Source organism: Haemaphysalis longicornis, unplaced genomic scaffold (assembly GCF_048455015.1).
Source record: "Haemaphysalis longicornis isolate Haplotype H1 unplaced genomic scaffold, Haemaphysalis longicornis Haplotype H1 scaffold_7, whole genome shotgun sequence".
Lineage (NCBI taxonomy): Eukaryota > Metazoa > Arthropoda > Arachnida > Ixodida > Ixodidae > Haemaphysalis > Haemaphysalis longicornis.
The window spans coordinates 140,290,033-140,308,154 of NW_027526422.1; the positions used below are offsets into that span (position 1 = coordinate 140,290,033).

The 18,122-nt window shown below is 46.9% G+C and overlaps 1 protein-coding gene across 1 annotated transcript in view; it reads left to right on the plus strand.

The window, feature by feature from the left end:
• Window positions 1-3,483, plus strand: part of LOC144145194 (uncharacterized) — a 44,629-nt gene extending 41,146 nt beyond the window's left edge. Inside the window, exon 6 of the mRNA XM_077676716.1 lies at window positions 3,348-3,483. Within this exon, the coding sequence (XP_077532842.1) occupies window positions 3,348-3,425 (78 nt within the window). The 3' untranslated portion in view covers window positions 3,426-3,483. The remainder of the gene's footprint in view (window positions 1-3,347) is intronic.
• The last annotated feature ends 14,639 nt before the right edge of the window (window positions 3,484-18,122 follow it).

Below are 18,122 nucleotides of genomic sequence, written 5' to 3' on the forward strand. Positions count from 1 at the left end.
GCTTAACGAATAAATCCTGGATTACCCTAGCTCAGCGCAGATGCGGCCAATACTGGCATTAGACCTATGTAAAGCTTTTGATACTGTCAAACATGACCTCATCCTTCAGAATCTAGAAAGCACGAATTGTTGCCGGAAAATGTACAAATACATTAGAGATTTTCTTCGAAACCGCACCATAACGCTCACCCTCGGACCTTATGAATTGAGCATCCAACAACCCCCAAACAGATTCACACCGCAGGGCTCCATCCTGTCTCCGACGCTTTTCAATCTTGCCATTAAGGATCTGCCAGAAATGCTCGCCCGCATGCCTGGCATTAAACATGTCATTTATGCGGACGACATTGCAATATGGACCAGTGAAGGATCCCCGGCTGAAATAGAGCAGGCACTACATGAAGCTGCTGATGCAATCGCAAGATACGATACCAGGGGCGGCCTCTCTTTCTCACCCGAGAAATCCGAATTCTTGGTGGTCACGAAGCACACGGCGCATCAGAAATAAGAACTGCACATCACCATAGAAGGCAGACCAATCCTCCAACGCTCTCAGATCAGGGTTCTAGGTCTCACAATCCAGAGTATAACCAAAGCAACTATGACCATGCGGAAGCTGCTAGATCATCCTACGCGATCTTGCGGCTACTCTGCGGATCCAGCACCATCCGCATCGCAGGAAGAAAGAGTCCTCTCCCTTGAACACCGAGCACGCATCACCATCAGCCCCCTGCCAAAGAACATGGACTGCGACTGGCATGCTGAACGGTGCGACATCAGGACCAAAGTCCCCTCGAAAATGCTGCAGCGCCTCTGCCCCGTGAAGCACGTTTACTAGGTTGACGCACATCCTGGGTAAGATGGGGGAGGCATCACGGCTCTCGTCGGACCTTTAAACTACAAACTCGCCACGATCGAACCAGACGTAAATGCTATCAACGACCTAGAAACTCGATATATTGCACGAGCCATATACGCCGCTACCACCCGTATAGTTTGTCCGGAAACACCCATCATCATCGTCACCGATTCGCAGGACACCTGCAGACAATTGATCAGAAATGATCTGCACCGCCGCACAGCCCGCCTCATCAAAGACGCGCTTGACTACAAACCGTACACGTTGTACATTATTTGGACTCCTGGGCACGAGGGTTTGGCAGAAAATGAGCGGGCATGCATACGCTCGCCCGAGCAACTATCTACCGGGCACCTGACCAGCTCTCGTCAACCTTAAGCGATGCACAGCCGTCCTTCAGCCCGCACGAATTCCTCCTGGCTTTTCGCGCGCAGCGCAAGGTACACCCCTTCCCACATCGTACACTCACAAGGCGGTAGTCCGTCCTCATCCGACAGATTCAGACTAACACATTACCCACTGAACATCTCATACATAGCTTTCAAAATTTATCCCACGGTCACCGTTTGTGGTTTATGCCCTTCACCTTAAAACTCCTAGCCACGGTATATTACAGCGTGAGCGTGGGGCTCGGGGTCCACGGTGCCGCCAATGCCGTCACCAAGATTACTCAAGGTGCCCCGTGCGGGGAAAGGCATGTCAAGCGCCTAAAAGAAAAGCTCTTCCGTGGTCGAAGTCGAAGCTGGGTAACTTGCGTTGTGAAGCCTACGCCTATCCCGATTGTGCCATACCGACACAGTCGATGCAGTTGGATTATTATCGTTTGACTTTCACCTTGGTTGCAAGGGAGAAAGCTTCACGTTTTAACCATCTTCCTTTTACAAAAAAAAAAAAAGGATTTGATTTTTTTATATGTGAACTGCCTCCAAAGAAAAAAAAAACGACCGGCAGCATAAACAGCCTCAACATGGGAAAGAAAAGCCCGTGAGTTGTTCTGAGTCGCCACAAAACACGCGTAAGATGCAATGGTTTTCTCTGCAGTTTCTTCGCTGATCCAGTACCTGTGGATGCACATCTATATCTATGAATGTGTATGGAGCTGTTTAGTTTGGAACCCCACCATGCAAGGCTGGCTGCCCTTTCACATCATTTGAGGGCACAATAAATGTTGATGCATATTTCCGAGGACAGCGCCAAACTTCACACAGAGAAAATCATTCGATGTCAGTTTTGTTCTGGGCAGCGAGGGAAATTGGTACGTCGTCGAGAACCTGTTCTGAACATGTAAATCTTGTAAAATTCTGTTCCAATCTGACCATTCGGTCCTCGTAGCTGGAAAATTTTCTGGCCCCATCAAAACGTTCTAAACAGCATTATATTTTTCACACGGCGGGCACAATGCGAGTCTTAAGTTGTAGTGCGTGTGGCTACTGAAGCGATTTGAGAAGTGTTGCTATACGTTTGTTAGCCTTGTTTATGTGCGGGTACTAAAATTGAACAGTTTTGCAACTGGCAAGTGCCGTTTTGTTAAGGTTATGTTTTTTGTTTTAGGCAAGGCATACTGGTGAAATTATCTTTCCCCATTGCTATTTGAATTTAGGTAATGGTAAATATTTAAGACATGCAGGGCGACCTAATGTTTTCGTTGATGTCTTTAGATAATTGTTTGATGAAGACGTTTCCGTTTCCACGTAATAAGAATGAATTTGTTGTACCTGCGTACAAGAATGAAACCTGTACGGCGAGGTAAACTATCCTCTATGAATTCTATTTTTCCGAGAACCTAAAGTAGAAACAAGGTATAACAGGCAACAACTATTAAGAAGCAGAAAGTACTGACGTATTTAGTCTTCGTTGTTTCAAACACGAAGCGCATAACTCGCTATGGTAAATCCAATAAGCAAGTACAGCTGTCTAGCTCATTCGAATACTTCTATGGCTAACGGTTTCGTATGGTCGCAGGGGGGGCATTTCCGCATATTTACTACTAAACACTATATGTCTGTTTGCGGGCAATATGACGCTAGAAAAACTCTTCTGCTCGGCCCAAAAAAAGTAGAAGCCGTGATATCAACGGACAGCTGCCCCTGGAGAAAGAATAGACAATATATTTGGCCGCTTATGGGCAGTATTTTTGGTATTTGTACTGAACGTAACGCTTTGCTGTATTTAAGGGCTCTCATATATATATATATATATATATATATATATATATATATATATATATATATATATATATATATATATATATATATATATATATATATATATATATATATATACCAATTCCATGAGGTTGTTTGAATGTTTTAAATTGCCCTAAAGTTGTTGGGCATGTATGTATCGTACACCCAGAAGAGCTAAAACCAGTATTCGACGTCCTCAGGAAACATTAAAAGATGCCCGAAAAGTATTTGAAATTTTCAGCGGAACTTTATTACTGCATATTATGCACTGACGTTACTTGTGTCGCGTTTATTTCGTGCAGCTCTGCATGGCCGTCAAAGTACCTAGCGACAGAGTTGCCAAGCACCTGCTCGCCTACTTAATGAAAGTGGCCGGATGACCGACCAACAACTCAAGGTACTGGAATCTGATGAATTGAGAGCTGATGGCGGAGATATTACGAGGTATTTTAAAGCAAATGCAAACTTGGAAAATGCCCACCTGCTGGCAAGAGTCTTCAAGTTGCGATCTCAAGCTCGGGCCAATAAAGCTACGTTTTTGTGTGCTCAACAAGTCTTTTATCTCATCCAATATGTCTCTTCGTGTTTTTTCCCAACCGTCTTTTCACTACCTGGGCGGATGTTAACAATGCGCTCATTTCGGCTTCTTCTGGCTATTAACTGAGAGTTCCGGAAAAAGGGGCCACTCTTGTTAGTATGGATATCATTATTACACTCGTGTGCGGGCAGCCTGGGCTTCCGCGTATACACGTGTCAGCGCTAAATCACTTAAGTCAGGAAAACTGGTCCTAGTTTCTGGCTGGAAGGACCTGCGGCAGTCACCAAGTTTGCGTGCTTTCCATGCTATATGTATGTAGCTATTGATAATTAAGAGTAACATTTTTACGTGAAAATCTGTGGAACGGAGGTGGAGGATATTTAGGCGCACGTTTATAAGGAATGGCTGCATAGACGCTCACTTCGTTGCTATGGCTAGTGAAGACGATAGTCGTCTGCTGCCCCTGCCACGTACATGCCTCCCTTCTCTTCCTCCCTAACCTCTCATGCTCTTCCTCTCCCGTCTTGCTCCTCCTACGATAAGCACGCTAGAGGTTCGCTGAAGTCGATTCAATTTTAACGCGTTCCACTGGCCCACGCGCATTCCAAGCGCCACATACTGCAATCTTTCGGCAGTGTTGCTTACTGACTTCTGGAAATGCTGCAGAGAGGGCCTAGTGTCGCGGGCGACCGCTTGTTGCAATATTGCTACGCGGCATTATTTAAATTCCCGACAAAGAGGACGGTATACATGTACTGTGCTAGCCGGGATCATCTTCAAGAAGGGAGATGAAGAGGACGCTGACGGTGAAGCGTGTTCGTTCCCTGGTTTGCGCGGTGCTCTTGTCCACCGTGTTTTGTGAAAACTAGCCTCTGAATGAGTATTTTAAATACATCATTGTAAATGCCGCTTTACCTTGTATCAATATTTTGGGCGTATTTTTACATTATTCAAGAGGCACGTTTAATCAAACAGCCATGTATGCTTAATGAGAAGAACACCGCCAATATCACTTATGCATTTATGTTTTGCCTCAGATATCCTAATCCTTTCCTCTTTTCTGAACAATGTTGAAAAGTATGAATATTGCCACCAGAACTAGAAGTTCAGAAATGCTTTGCCTATATAAACGTCTTTCAACCACTGCTTTTCTTTAGCCGGGCGGCTACAGTCTTTAAAAACCTTAGTGAAGAACGTGGCAGACAGTGTAGCGCCACTACCATCATCTTCTTCAGCGCCACCATCATCATCAGCAGATTGGCCAGCTGGCACGGAAGGCTCAGCACTCGGCACCCGGTCTGGAGCGGCACCCCTGTTCTACTCACCTCGTCCCGACCATGGCATGGCCAGCGCAACCTGAATAAACGTGCGCTCGGCCGCACCGCCTCATCGGCCGCCTACAATTTGGTGACCCGGACAAGTGGCTTCACCATGGCTTCGCAACGCTGCTTCCCCAGCCACAACGGGGACGACGGCACGCGAAGAACGTTCCCCGCCCTCGTAGACCTTCCCTTGCTGATTCCGTTTGACTGCATCACAAACCACGCTGCATGGTCGTCATCCTGGAGAGGCATTTTTATGTTCACAACATCCAGTCCCAGGAAACCAGGTACCTCGTTACTTTAGAAAAGTATCCTGCTGACCTCACTGAGCGCATCCAGTTGCCAGCCCCAGGCCCAAGTACATACGACGATCTCAAGGCCGTCGTCCTAAACCACTACGGTAAAGGAACCACTTTGTCTACACCACCCCGCCTTCCAACGGCATCTGTGGATTACACGTCGCCGGCGGGTCCACCCCCACCTGACCAACAAACGCGAGCCCCGACTACGACTTGCGGCGCTTCCGAGTTGACGTTTCACTTAGGTAGTCAACTCGACGGCACACCATGGCGCAGACCCACACATTGTTGCTTCTGCTACACAAACCAACCCGGGTGTTGACTGCTTTGCCGCTAACAACTGGGAAACTTCACCGCCTTCGCCGCACGGCACAGGTGAGAAGGATCTTTGAGACCCTTCTCTTCCCCGCACACGTGAGCACTCTCCCCCGTCACCGGTGGAACAGCTTCCAGAAGTCAACAAGAGCTCGAGATTCTCGGAAGTGCAACTGATACTCGAAGCTGGTCAGACTGCCCCCGACAGTCCTGACACCCTGGCTACGATGGAGACACCGGAGAAACAATTACGGGACAACTTCCCAACAAACGTCGCCGAAAAAATAATTTCTAGTCCCTATGCAGTCAGACGCGCCACAAACTGGTCACTCCACCTCGACCGATTCCCTGCTACACGAGCGTATTCGGTTTACGGTGTCACAGGTGCTCTTCTCTCTGACACCGGATGAAACCAGCGCGAGTGCACTACACGACAGGAACCCGACACGCCGATAGTTCGAGAGACACTTGTCGTTGGCGCCCTCCGCTGCTCCCTCTCTCAGGGCACGTGCGCACGTTGCCCCCTACAGCGACGCATCCCCAGAGCTCCCACCACAGCACAGTCAAGCCCGCACTCCGGTCGTCATTCTGCTTCACCTTGTCGCTGTCCTTCCAGTTACGCCTGCCGTTCGCTCCACCATCAACTGCAGCAGCCGCTTCGCACGCCGCAATGCGTCCGTTGCCGCACTCCCAGCCTCGACCACCAGAGGTTGCCCCTTACCCGGACGCTACCTCGCCGACGACCAGGATTATGCCCTTTACTCAACTCCACCCACTTGACCACTGACTGCTCACGGACTCTCTCTGGCTACGGACAAACATTACATGTTCCTGTGAACTTCCATAAGTGCTTCTCCTACCACCCCCCCCCCACTTTAACGTACAGTACTGCACAAAACAACATCCAGATCAGTTTTCTCTACCGCGCTCTGCGCTAGGGGGGGGGAGCCCTGTAGCACCACTATCATCTTCTTCAGCACCACCATCACCATAAGAAGATTGGCCAGCTGGCACGGAAGACTCAGCACTCTGCACCCTGTCTGGAGCGGCACCCCTGTTCTAATCATTTCGTCCCGACCATGGCATGGCCAGCGCAACCTGAATAAAAGTGGTCTTGGCGGCACCGCCTCATTGGCCGCCTACAACAGCTTCTGACCACAACGACCTTCCTACTCAAGGTTGAACTTTGGTTCATAACATCTCATCGCTCCGTACAAGTCTCGTTGGATGCGTCTTGGGTGCCGACTTGCGGTAAGCCACATAAACAATTGTGAAGGCATTGTGTAAGTACGGTACTGAATTAAAATGTAGTGGCCCGAATCAGACTGGGACTCAGGATGCAAAGGGCGCTGTAGAATTGAAGTGGTGCGGGTGTGGGTAGCGTCAGCGTGCTTCGCATGGATAATGACTTTTGGTCCACCGCTATAAATATCACGTAATACCCGCACATCTGGTTTGACGGTGCGGGTACTGCATAAGAAGGTTGTATTCGTAAGTTGCTGCTGTTTTACTCACCCTTTCCATTCTGGAAGTAGAAGCCGCCTTGTCCCTGGCCCCTCTCGTGGCCGCTTCCCGTTCCGTTCAAAACACAGCGCGAAGGAGAGATGACACAAGAAGGAGGGAAGAATGACACAGCCTCCTTCCTTCTTGTGTCCTCTCTCGTTTGTGCTATTTCTCCAAATGAAGGCTCTCAACCAACTTCGACAACTCACCCTCCATCCTTTACAGCTTTCCAATGTCGGGCCGGAGAAGAAAGAAACTGACTTACACAACGACCCCCGCACTTTGAAGTAGCTTATCAACGCAAATCTAAACACTTGCAGTTTTCTGAAGCAACGCACGTGGACTACGCTAGACGAGAACTAACGTCACACAGCAGATAGGTACAAATCAATTTCCATTGTTTGTGATATGTGAATCGGTCGCGGAATTCGCCTCCCTCCCTGGCTGTTTGTTTTCTCTGCTCGCCATTTTGGGTCGCGCGAGGGTATACCAGCGGAGTCGCCGCCATTGTGGCACGCTTGTCGGCCGATCATGTGTTTTGGGGGAGGGGGCAAGAAGCTAAGAAATTCATTATGCATATTGACTGGGATTAGCTACGAGACTGATGATCGTATGTAATCGTATATATATATATATATATTTCAAATAAGGGTTGGCAGTCAAGAAAACCTCGGAAAGCAAAGGGGAGGTTGTGGTGGGTCATAGAAATACATGAAGAATCTGGCAGCCTTGGTGCCAAAAGGAGCTTAAGAGGGTTCAACGCTGGTCGACCAGTCTCGACATGTCGTAGACACTCGAGTCACGGCCCGGTGGTTAAAAAGAAGGTCCCCTTCATCCCGAGTAGTCCGAGTGGCGCTGGCTAGCACCCCCAAGTGCAGGAAACAAAAATACCTTAACATAAATACCCGAGAAAGTGCTGGGGAAACAGCCCCGCCTGTAGCGTAGTGGTTATCGCACCAGACCGGTATTCTGGAGGTCGTGGGTTCGGATCCCACCCGGCGGGAATTTTTTCACCACTTTCTTTTGGACTAAAAAAATTCTTCATCTCTTGCTATGACCCACCAGAACCTCCCCTTTGCTTTCCGAGGTTTTCTTGTCTGTCTTATTTCGCGGAGCCCCTCATTTCCCATTTTATGATTCGCTATATATATATATATATATATATATAGTTTGGAAATGAGGGGCTCGTTAGGAAATACAGAAAGAAATGCCGTAACGTCACGAACGGTAAAAAAATAGTCTATCCTTCCCCTATGCCTTCTTTGGCGTTGTAGACTGCCGGCATTTCTTTCTGTATATATATATAGATATATATATATATATATACATATCAAGGTTGCAGTCGTCATTGCCAGTGCTATTCGGCTTTTTTCGAAATGTTTAATAGGGCCGAATGACGTGTGCTTGTCACGTTTCTTTGATTCATTGATAAATAAGCGAAAATATAAGTCGAGAAAAAATCCGGCGGACTTTTTCTCGACTTATATTTTCGCTTATTTATCAATGAATCAAAGAAACGTGACAAGCACACGTCATTCGGCCCTATTAAACATTTCGAAAAAAGCCGAATAGCACTGGCAATGACGACTGCAACCTTGATATGCATCTTTACCGAGTCCCTCGTCCCGTATCTCTCTGTTCTGCTATATATATATATATATATATATATATATATATATATATATATATATGTAGTACGCTTTTAGAATATGCGTCTATCGTGTGGGACCCGCATACCGACCAGAATATATGTATGCTCGTAGGCTTGCAAAGAAAATCAATCAGATTTGTCTACAATATCTACATCCCCAACTTTTGGGGACACGCGCCTCCGAAGACGCCTAGCGCCCTCCTCGGCGGCAGCCGTCGACGGCGAGCGTAACTGAATGGGAGGGAGCAAAAAAAAAATCGTAGCTCTCGAACGGAAGCAGGTTTTTCAAAAGGCCTTCTTGAAATACCTAGAATTACTTCAAGCGCACCCGCGGCGAAAATTAGAGCAGTGTAAAGCATTAATTACCGGTTCCTCACACACCTAAAGTTTTCCATAAGGGGCCCTTGATTTCTGATTTGTTTCGCAATACTAGCGGTTATACTAGTGCTGCACAGAAAGATTTTTAAAAAGGCCTTCGCGAAATACCTAAAACTACTTAAAGCGCACTCACAGGTAAAATTTCAGCCCTGCAGAGCATAAATTGTTGGTTCCTCGCCCCCCTAAAGTTTTCGAATTCCCAGAGCGAGCTTCTCGATTTCTTCCTTGTGTCGCGATACTGGGGCAGAAAATGGAGATTTTTCAAATTACCTTCGGGAAATATTTAAAACTACTTTACCCGCACTCACGGGAAAAATAACCATGACAAATAAAAAAGGGAGAGAGCAGGTGGGCGGATTGCGAAATTGTTCCCGGCAATTTATCAAACGCCATTTTATCGAACTCCCGGCGGCCGTTTCATCGAACATTTCAACGTTTTGACGAAGGCTTTTTGGTACAAAACCTTCTGTAGAGGCCGTTTCTGCATGTTATATTCTGTACACGTACATTTAAAGGACGCGGAGTCGAAGGTTGGACCTGCGCATGATTAGCAAACTAGTCCCGGGCCATCTTCACTAACGTGAAACCTGCGGAGGGGCGAAGGGTATACGACTCTAAGTGTATTCTCGGCGGCTTGGCGGTTTTGCCTACGGAGATGAAACCGTTCGGGGGTATGATATACAGCTTTGCTGTAAGTCTCGTGTCTTTGAAACACGAAGCGTCCTAGCGCGAGTCGTTGGAAAGCGAGTGTCACGGTGTGTTTTTAGTAGGAGTTTTTGACGACGGAGATAAAACGTTCTGGCGCGAAGCCCTGTATACCGAGTGTCCCGGTGCGTTCGTTTAGTATGCGTTACGTTCTAGCGCGAGGAATTGGAAAACGAGTGTACCGGTGTTTTAGTGCCGTGACTACATGATACGACGACAACGATGACACGGGACGCCGACAGCCCGACCCCCTAAGGGGCTTCGACCCCGACTACCAGCCCCCTTGGTAAACAGAGGGGTGTGTCACTTGTTTTTCTCATGAAGACGACTGTCTCAGCTCTCGCCAAACCAGCCTATTCATTTTTTTTCCTTTTTATAATGGAAGAAAGCGATGTTTATCTGGGGTGTCTATGATATGCACGACTTGAAGAGGTAATTTCCGGTGGGGCGACAGAAGGCGAAGAAAGAGCGATTCCTGGAGGGGAGGCGCATTCGGCAGGACCCCACGCGCGGAAAGGTGTAGCCAGCAAGCTTGTTCCTCGATGGGGGGGACAGGCGCCAACGATACCTGAACATTGTGTCCTCAGCGGCTTCAAGTTCGGGTGGCTTTTTGTTGCGTAATTGAGGTTGAGTGAGCTCATGGTGCACGTATAGCTTTTTCTTGCATCAATGCAGTGAGGCTTCAGAGGCCTGTAAGGTTTCAAGGGAAACCGAAAATATTATGAGTGGAAAAGGAATCCGGGGGAGATTGAAACCTAAAGACGAGGGTGGGGAGGGAATGGGTGAAGGCTTGGGCTAAGAATTAAAATGAAATGAAAGTACGCGTGCAACCAGAAAGCCCTAATACGGGAATGAGTGGTATTTGCGAGCACAACCCGTACGAGCTTGAACAGCTGTTTCCAAAAAGAACCGTTTTTCCTCCACGACGATATCCTATAGGCTTGTCTGCGAAAAAGCTAGCGACAACAGTGTTTGCAAATTCATTTTAGCGTGACAGTCCAGCCTACATAAATATTTTAATACGATTTTTCTGCATTTTTTTTCAGGTAACCGAATGTTTGTGAAGCTCATTTAGAGAAAACTACATAAAAATACATTACCACACCTTAAACACTGGCTAATTGACCTTTTACCAATAGCGATATGCGCATGCGCGGACTGCCGGTACGCCATTCTCGGCAGTAGCCTCAGGTGAAATAAACAAAAGGGCGCCCCTCAGCTTGCTGCTTAGGGAGCGGTTATGCTTCCTAGGGCTGTACGTTTTTGTTTTCTCTTTTCGGACAGTTCCCAGCGAATCCGTACGTGCACACAAAAAAAGGCGTTCAAAAGAAAGGGGAGAAAATTTTTGAGGCTGACCACCCTGCGATCACTTGGTTACCAGTGAGGGAGCAACGAAAAAAAAAAAAAAAAAAAAAAAGAAAGTGAAGAAAAAGGGGCGCTCCGGCCACTGCAGATTGGTCACGCGAGCGTGCACCTGCTACATTCACGTGAATAGCGCAGGTGACGCGTGGGTGCGGGAGGCACTGCAGGCCGAAGATATCTTGTGCACAGGTTCTGCGAAAGCCCGACTTTGGGGGGAAGTGCGTTACGACTAATTTCAGTTCGCCGTGGCGGCTGCTTGGAGGACCGGTACTAGAAAAAAGATCCATTTAACCTTATAACCCAGGAGTCTTTGTCGGTTCTCTGCTTATTATTTTTTACATCTTCATATTTTATTGTAATTTTCGCAGCTCAGGTTAGTTTTCGGTGTCTTCAATTTTTTTCTGTTCGTTAGGTTATGTTAGATTCGTTCACCTTAGGTGCGTTAATGGAAGGCGAAGCAGTGCCAGACTACAGTGCCTAGTACATTCTAGGCACTACATCCAGGCGGGACATTTTTCATCGAAACAACGCCGGTGGGCGCACTTCAGTGGAGTGCTTACAATACTGTCGGACGGCATATAAACACAGCCTAATATAAATGCACTCGACTCCCTTGAAACGATTTCTCCTGTCATTCTTTATTGAGAATCGTTCCTCGGTTATGTTGTATTCATTTTGTTTTTTTTTTCAATATCGACTGGAAGAAATATTTATTGATCATGCAGTAAAGTCAGCAAATATACTTCAGACCAGTGTTGTACACGTTACTCTAAAACAGGAAAGAAAGCTCGTTCCTCGTTCCTTCCCAATTTTGAAACGAGTTACCGTTACAAGTTCCTTTATTGCGAAAGGCACGCGTTCCAGCTCCACTTCGAACATTGGAACGTGTCGTTACATTAACGTTACATTTCATTTTTTTAAATAAAAGTGTGGTGTCGGATAATCCCGAGGCGAAATAAAGTGTGAAATCTAAAACTCACACCAAACTACGTATATTATACGAATAGGAGCCTTGCCGGCAGCAGATTATGTTGAAATAAAATGGATCCACAGAAACGCTCCTAGAAAAATTTTTTTGGGGAGAACCGGAAAAACTCCAGACATGTTTAACTGCGATTTTTGGTACATATGGCACTTTCAACTTCGGTTTTACGAATGCGCAGTAAGGTTACTGCGCTTGAGATGTGCAGATAGAAAGTTACATGCAGGCACATAATTAAAATTCTTGCATAAAGAACTGTGTCGAAAGGAGCAATACATAGGCGTTTAATGAATGGTTATTACAATATTGCAGGTTATCTAAAATGCCTTACAGGCCCTGCGCAGGGAATTGAGTAAGGGGGTAAGCTTTGAGTAAGCTTTGTAAGAGTAATTGAGTAAGCTTTGCAGATCATACAGCACAAATTTGCGAGTAACAAAACATAACAGAACAAGTAATGGCTGCAAGGTTCACAATACAAGTTTTAGTCAAGAAAAATAAAAAATAAAAGTCAGCACTGTAGTCACACATGAAATCTACGCGCAAGAATTACAAAGTATACCGAACACAATCAGGGTAGTAGATAAAGTAAACAACCGAAAATATCCAAATATGTTGACACGACGCACAAATCAGTTGCTGTGGTTAGAAATACGCATAAGGGAAGAGCACAGGAAATAAAAGCACAGGTTGAAACCAACCAACTAAAGTAACTCTGAACGCTGGCCGTCCACGTTCCAGCGGCCTCTCTCAGGTATTGTCCATACCGCATGCGACAAAAGTATGCCCAACAATGACGAAATTCCTGTCCTTTGTCAACACGACGCGTGCAATACAAAAGGTCCTGGCACTCCCTTCGACCCATTCCCGTCGACCCCCAGACCGCGCCGTGACGAACTGCATGCGTACTCTAACTTTGAGCAGTACAGCATACCGAGACACTGCGGAGCGCTCAGCCGTATTCATAGCCGGTGACACTTCGGATGAACCCGCCGCGGTGGCTCAGTGGCTAAGAAGTTGCGCTGCTGAGCACGACGTCGCGGGTTCGATCACCAGCCGCGGCGGCTGCTTTTCAGGTGGAGGCGAAAAGCAAAAACGCCCGTGTGTACGAGATTTCGGCGCACGTTAAAGATCCCCAGGCGGTCAAAATTAATCCGGAGCCCTCCACTACGGCGCGCCTCATCACCTGCGTTGCGCCGGCGCGTTAAACCCTATAATCAATCAATCGACACTTCGATTGACCTCACAGCGAGCGCAACTCCCCCACCCCACCCCCCCCCCCCCCCCACCTGACAGTTTTTTCTAACAACCTTTCCTCGGCAGTGAACAATTCTATCGGCCAGACGCGCATTCTGGCCATTCCAGAGAAACGATGAAAGGTGAAAAGCATTCTCGCGGCTGCGCTATTCCTCCATCGAACGCTGCGTAAGCTCCGCGGGGGATCCAGACATTTCGGTGTAGGTCATTTCGGTGCAGGACGTTTTGGTGCGGACATGTCGGTGCACAGACGTTCGGCCTTGCAAGGAACGCCGTTCTGTACAATACTGCTTGAGACGTGGCCTACGTCGTCATCTTGACCCCAACCACGGCCGGAGCCCCGCTAGCCGTTCCCGGCCCACCGGGCTCCTGATCTATTCCTCTGAGGCAGGGGTCTCAAAGACGCGTAACGCGGACCTTTTGATTCGGACTTAGTATACGAACATATTTATTTATTACAAACGTTCTTGTTCGCAATCCTGCGATAAGTTAGGCCAGGGGTTGGTTGTGTGGCATTGCCAAAAACGTGTTTATTAAAGACGATAGTCTTTCTTGGGCTACTTAAACCCAGAAATTTTGGTCTGTCTGTATGTCTGTATGTCTGTCCGTCTGTCTGTCTGTGACCCGATTCAGCCACCCGGCCAAAGCAAAACAATGCCTGCGCAATAGTCTTATATAGTCACAGCTAAATCTACCCGTCTATGCCCGGTGGAATGTTCATACTTCTCAACATTGTTGAAGAAGAACAAGACATTACGCAAATATGAGACAACAAATCAATACAGAAGTGATATTTGCAGTGTTCCTTTATAAAAAAATCAAACATGCTTGAATTTGAGAAATTAAATACTTCATCAACTGCAGAAAAAGAATTCACTCTGCCGTCGCCTGCTGTCGCCCGCGCCACTATAGCTTCTGGGGCCATTTTAAGAAATCAACCGGCAACAGTTACGAAAGGTTCCACTAGGTAGGTTCCACGTTCTGCTTGCAACGCATGTGGAGTAAGGAAACGCGGTTCTATAAACGCTGAAGTAGGGCGCCTCGATTAACGCGCGTCTTCGCCGTACGGCAGCGTTCGCATCGAGTCACCCGGTTTGGAGCAGTGGAACGCGGGAAATTTAAAATGATTTAAGCAAACCTTTGGCGTCTTTATCTTGGGAGGAGCGCGACGCAAGAGGAACAACATGAGAGGTGAGCGGGAAAGCGAAGGGAGGCATTCACTTCGCAAAAGCCGATAAAGACTATCGTCTTTTGACGGCATTTGCAACGAAAGGAGCAGATACGCGGCCAATTTTTTGTTGAATATTTGCTGGAATATGTGAACCTTTCTGAAGCTTCGCTTTAAAAACTCAGAAAGCCAAAATGAACAACTTCGACAGCGATGCGCACAGTTGGTACCAAAATACGGAATCTTCGTATAAAAACTGACCATTACTCCTGCTCAGCTGATCAGACAGCTAAGCTGTTAGATATTATTGAAAATGATTCTACGAAATGAGTTACAAAAGCGCTTCGAATTGCAATTTCGCAATACAGTTGACTCCTACTAATACGAACTCCATGTGGACCGTACAAAGCTTCGAACTAACAAAACTCTCAAACAAACAGAATCCCGCCGTGGCTATGGCGTTGTGCTGCTGAGCCCAGGGACGCGGTGTCGATTACCAGCCGCGGCGGCCGCTTTTCGATGGAAGCGAGAAGTGAAAACGCCCATGTATTCGTGATTTCGGCACACGTTAAATATTTCCAGGTTGTATAAATTAATCCTCCACTGCAGCACGCCTCACCGGCTGTGTTGCGTCGGAGCGTTAACCTCATAATCAATCAATCAATGAAAGAGAAAGCACAATGAGAGCAATGCCATAACTACGCTACACGTCTTCCTTCTTGATTTTGGTCACAACCTCGACTTTCCTTGCCAATACAAGCGCACGACATGGTTTGTCCTGAGTGTGAAGGCTTATCGCTAAAGTTGAAGCCTGAAGCCTACACCACCAAAATGCTTACACGGAGTTGTGTGCAGCCAGGAAACTACAAAGAACGCAGACATGCGAACGCTGGCGCGAGTTTCAAGTGAACTGCATGGCTGCGGGCGGCCTCAGTTGCGAGGGCGCCGACATAACACATCACCTGGGTGTTTTGACGCCGAAAAATTTGAATTTCCTCGAGAAATGACTGCTACCTGTATGTTTTTATTCAAAATACTTCCCAATTAACCGACAAAATTGGCTTTCGCTTCGAATTATCAGGCAATTTTTTAATCGAATTGCCCGTATAGTTTCCGGACCCAGAACATCACTTCAAGTTAACCAAAAATTCTAACTAAGCGACTTTTAATTGTCGGGAGTCGATGGTATTTTGTTTGCGAGCGTATTGACCGGACGTAGTCCGAACGAGCACAAGGAACACGACACGATTGTTGTTTGCGATTTAAGCTATTCTTCTGTTCAATATAGTAATCAAATTTGAAAAGCCTGCAGTTTTATTCAAGCAGACAAACATGAGGCTGTCTGTTTTACGGTGTTTTCAACGCGCTAATGGAATGTCTTAGGGGCAGCGGCTTCATGTTCTTTGTGTTAAAACTGTGACTCATAATTACCCGCGCGATATCGCCTAAGATAAAACTATACATGAACATGTAGCCTCCTGAGCAGTCAGACTTCATTAATATGCTTCGGGGTCTCTTCAGCACAACAAGAGTTACAGCCATTTTCTGTAACCATTCCCATCCCGTAGACGTTCATATGTTTACAACAATTGCTCAACGTTGACTATTTCACTGTGACCCACCTAATTACGACAAGTAAACGAACTCGCCGTGATGAAAGATCTGCCAGGTCACACCATAATTTTTCCCGAGATAATATACGCTATAAACATCCACCTTTTCGGCAGCTAAAGTTGCCCGCGAAGTAAAAAACCGTCAACAACGCCTCACCTAAAATATTCAGTAGCGATGACTAAATACAATTCTAAACACAAGCCTTTGAATAATAATATAACTGTAAACCACTCCCTGAATATTTACTACGTTAAAACGCATGGAGAAGTGCAGTTAATTGTTGTTAGCGCTTGCTTCCAACACATATGTACAGCTGCAGCCCCTCGCAGGCACACTGCTGAAATATTTTACAGCGCAAGGAGCATAAAACGGCTACATCTCCAGAGGTAAGAAGTCGCATTCACGGGACCGAAGACACCCACTCGTGCGCGGCCCGCGAGCGCCCAGCCGTGTTTTCTTGTATGTTTAGGAATGGTGGAGACCCGAAGAGCACAAAAGAGCACGGCCTTTTGTGCACGTCCCGACCCTCCTATTTGCTTCTTTTGATAATTCGGCATGCTTCACTGGAAAGAGGGGGGCCCTTGGGGCGTATTGGTAAGAGCGGCTTCGGGCCTCCCGAGTAGGGGAGAAGGAAAGAAAAAAAAAGAAAAAGTCTCCACCTCGGAACGCCACGTGGTGTCAGATTTTCGAAGCTTTCGGAATGTCCCCGAAAGTTGGCCTCGCGAGTGGCGTATTTCCCCTACAGCGCTTTTAAATCTAGCCGAGCTTGAAACCTTGCAACTACTTACCGCGACAAAGACGAGCTTGAAACCTTGAAATCAAAACTTGAAAGCTTGAAACCAAAGACGAGCTTGAAACAAAGACGAGCTTGAAATCTAGCCGAGCTTGAAACCTTGCAAAGACGTTACCGCGATCGCCTGAAACACTTGCATGTACTCTACCATAAAAACCTGTGTCTTGCCACCAACGCCTACTTAACATGTGTTGATAAACGCTCGACCCGAGCTTTCCACACTAAAAAACTAGCCGAGATATATTGTCGCACTAACCTCTTTCAAAAGTCATTCTTTCCGCGGACTATACGCGAGTGGAACCGATTACCAGCAAGCTTGATAGACTGCCCTACCACTGCATCCTTTATGCGCATGCTTACGGAAACATCAGCGTGCGCGCATGCTCAAGTTTTCTTGCTCATACGTGTTTCCTGGCAGGGTTCATGAACCTTTATTGTTACGCTTTTTTTTCTCTAATTGTGATAGCTCCTTTATGCGCAGTGCAATTACGTGTTTATATATGACTTCTGTAGTTTTTTCCGCCCATTGCATGCGCTTGCCTGCTATTGTTGGCAGCATTGTTCTACTATTTTTTTTCGTTATCTGTGCACCATCACATAACGTGCTTTCGTATAAGCAACGCGCATGTGCCACGGTGTTTGTTTTTCTTGATATTTTTTTCTTGTTCCTTTTGGTGCAGTCACGTTGTAGACAACTTTTGTTAAGGCTCAGTGTGGCCTGTGTTTTCCTGTCGTGCATTGTATTTTCAGCTGGTTTGTTCCGCCCACTCCTGCCTAAGCCCTTGTTTCAACGGTGGCAGTACTGTATAAATAAATAAATAAATAATGAATTGACATACGTATATACTGTAGAATCTCGATAAATGGAAACTGCTTAAACGGAATTACCGCTTAAATGGAGCTGCAGCCTGTAAGTTGGTTGGGTTTGTATGCAGATAACTTAAAGAACCTCTCGGTAATTGCGCTGCTGAGCACGAGGTCGTGGGTTCGATTCCCGGCCGCGGCGGCCGCTTTTCTGATGGAGGCGAAAAGCAAAAACGCCCGTGTGTACGAGATTTCGGCGCACGATAAAGATCCCCAGGTGGTCAAAATTAATCCGGAGCCCTCCACTACGGCGCGCCTCATCGCCTGCGTTGCGTCGGCGCGTTAAACCCTACAATCAATCAATCAAATCAACCTCTCGGTAATCGGAA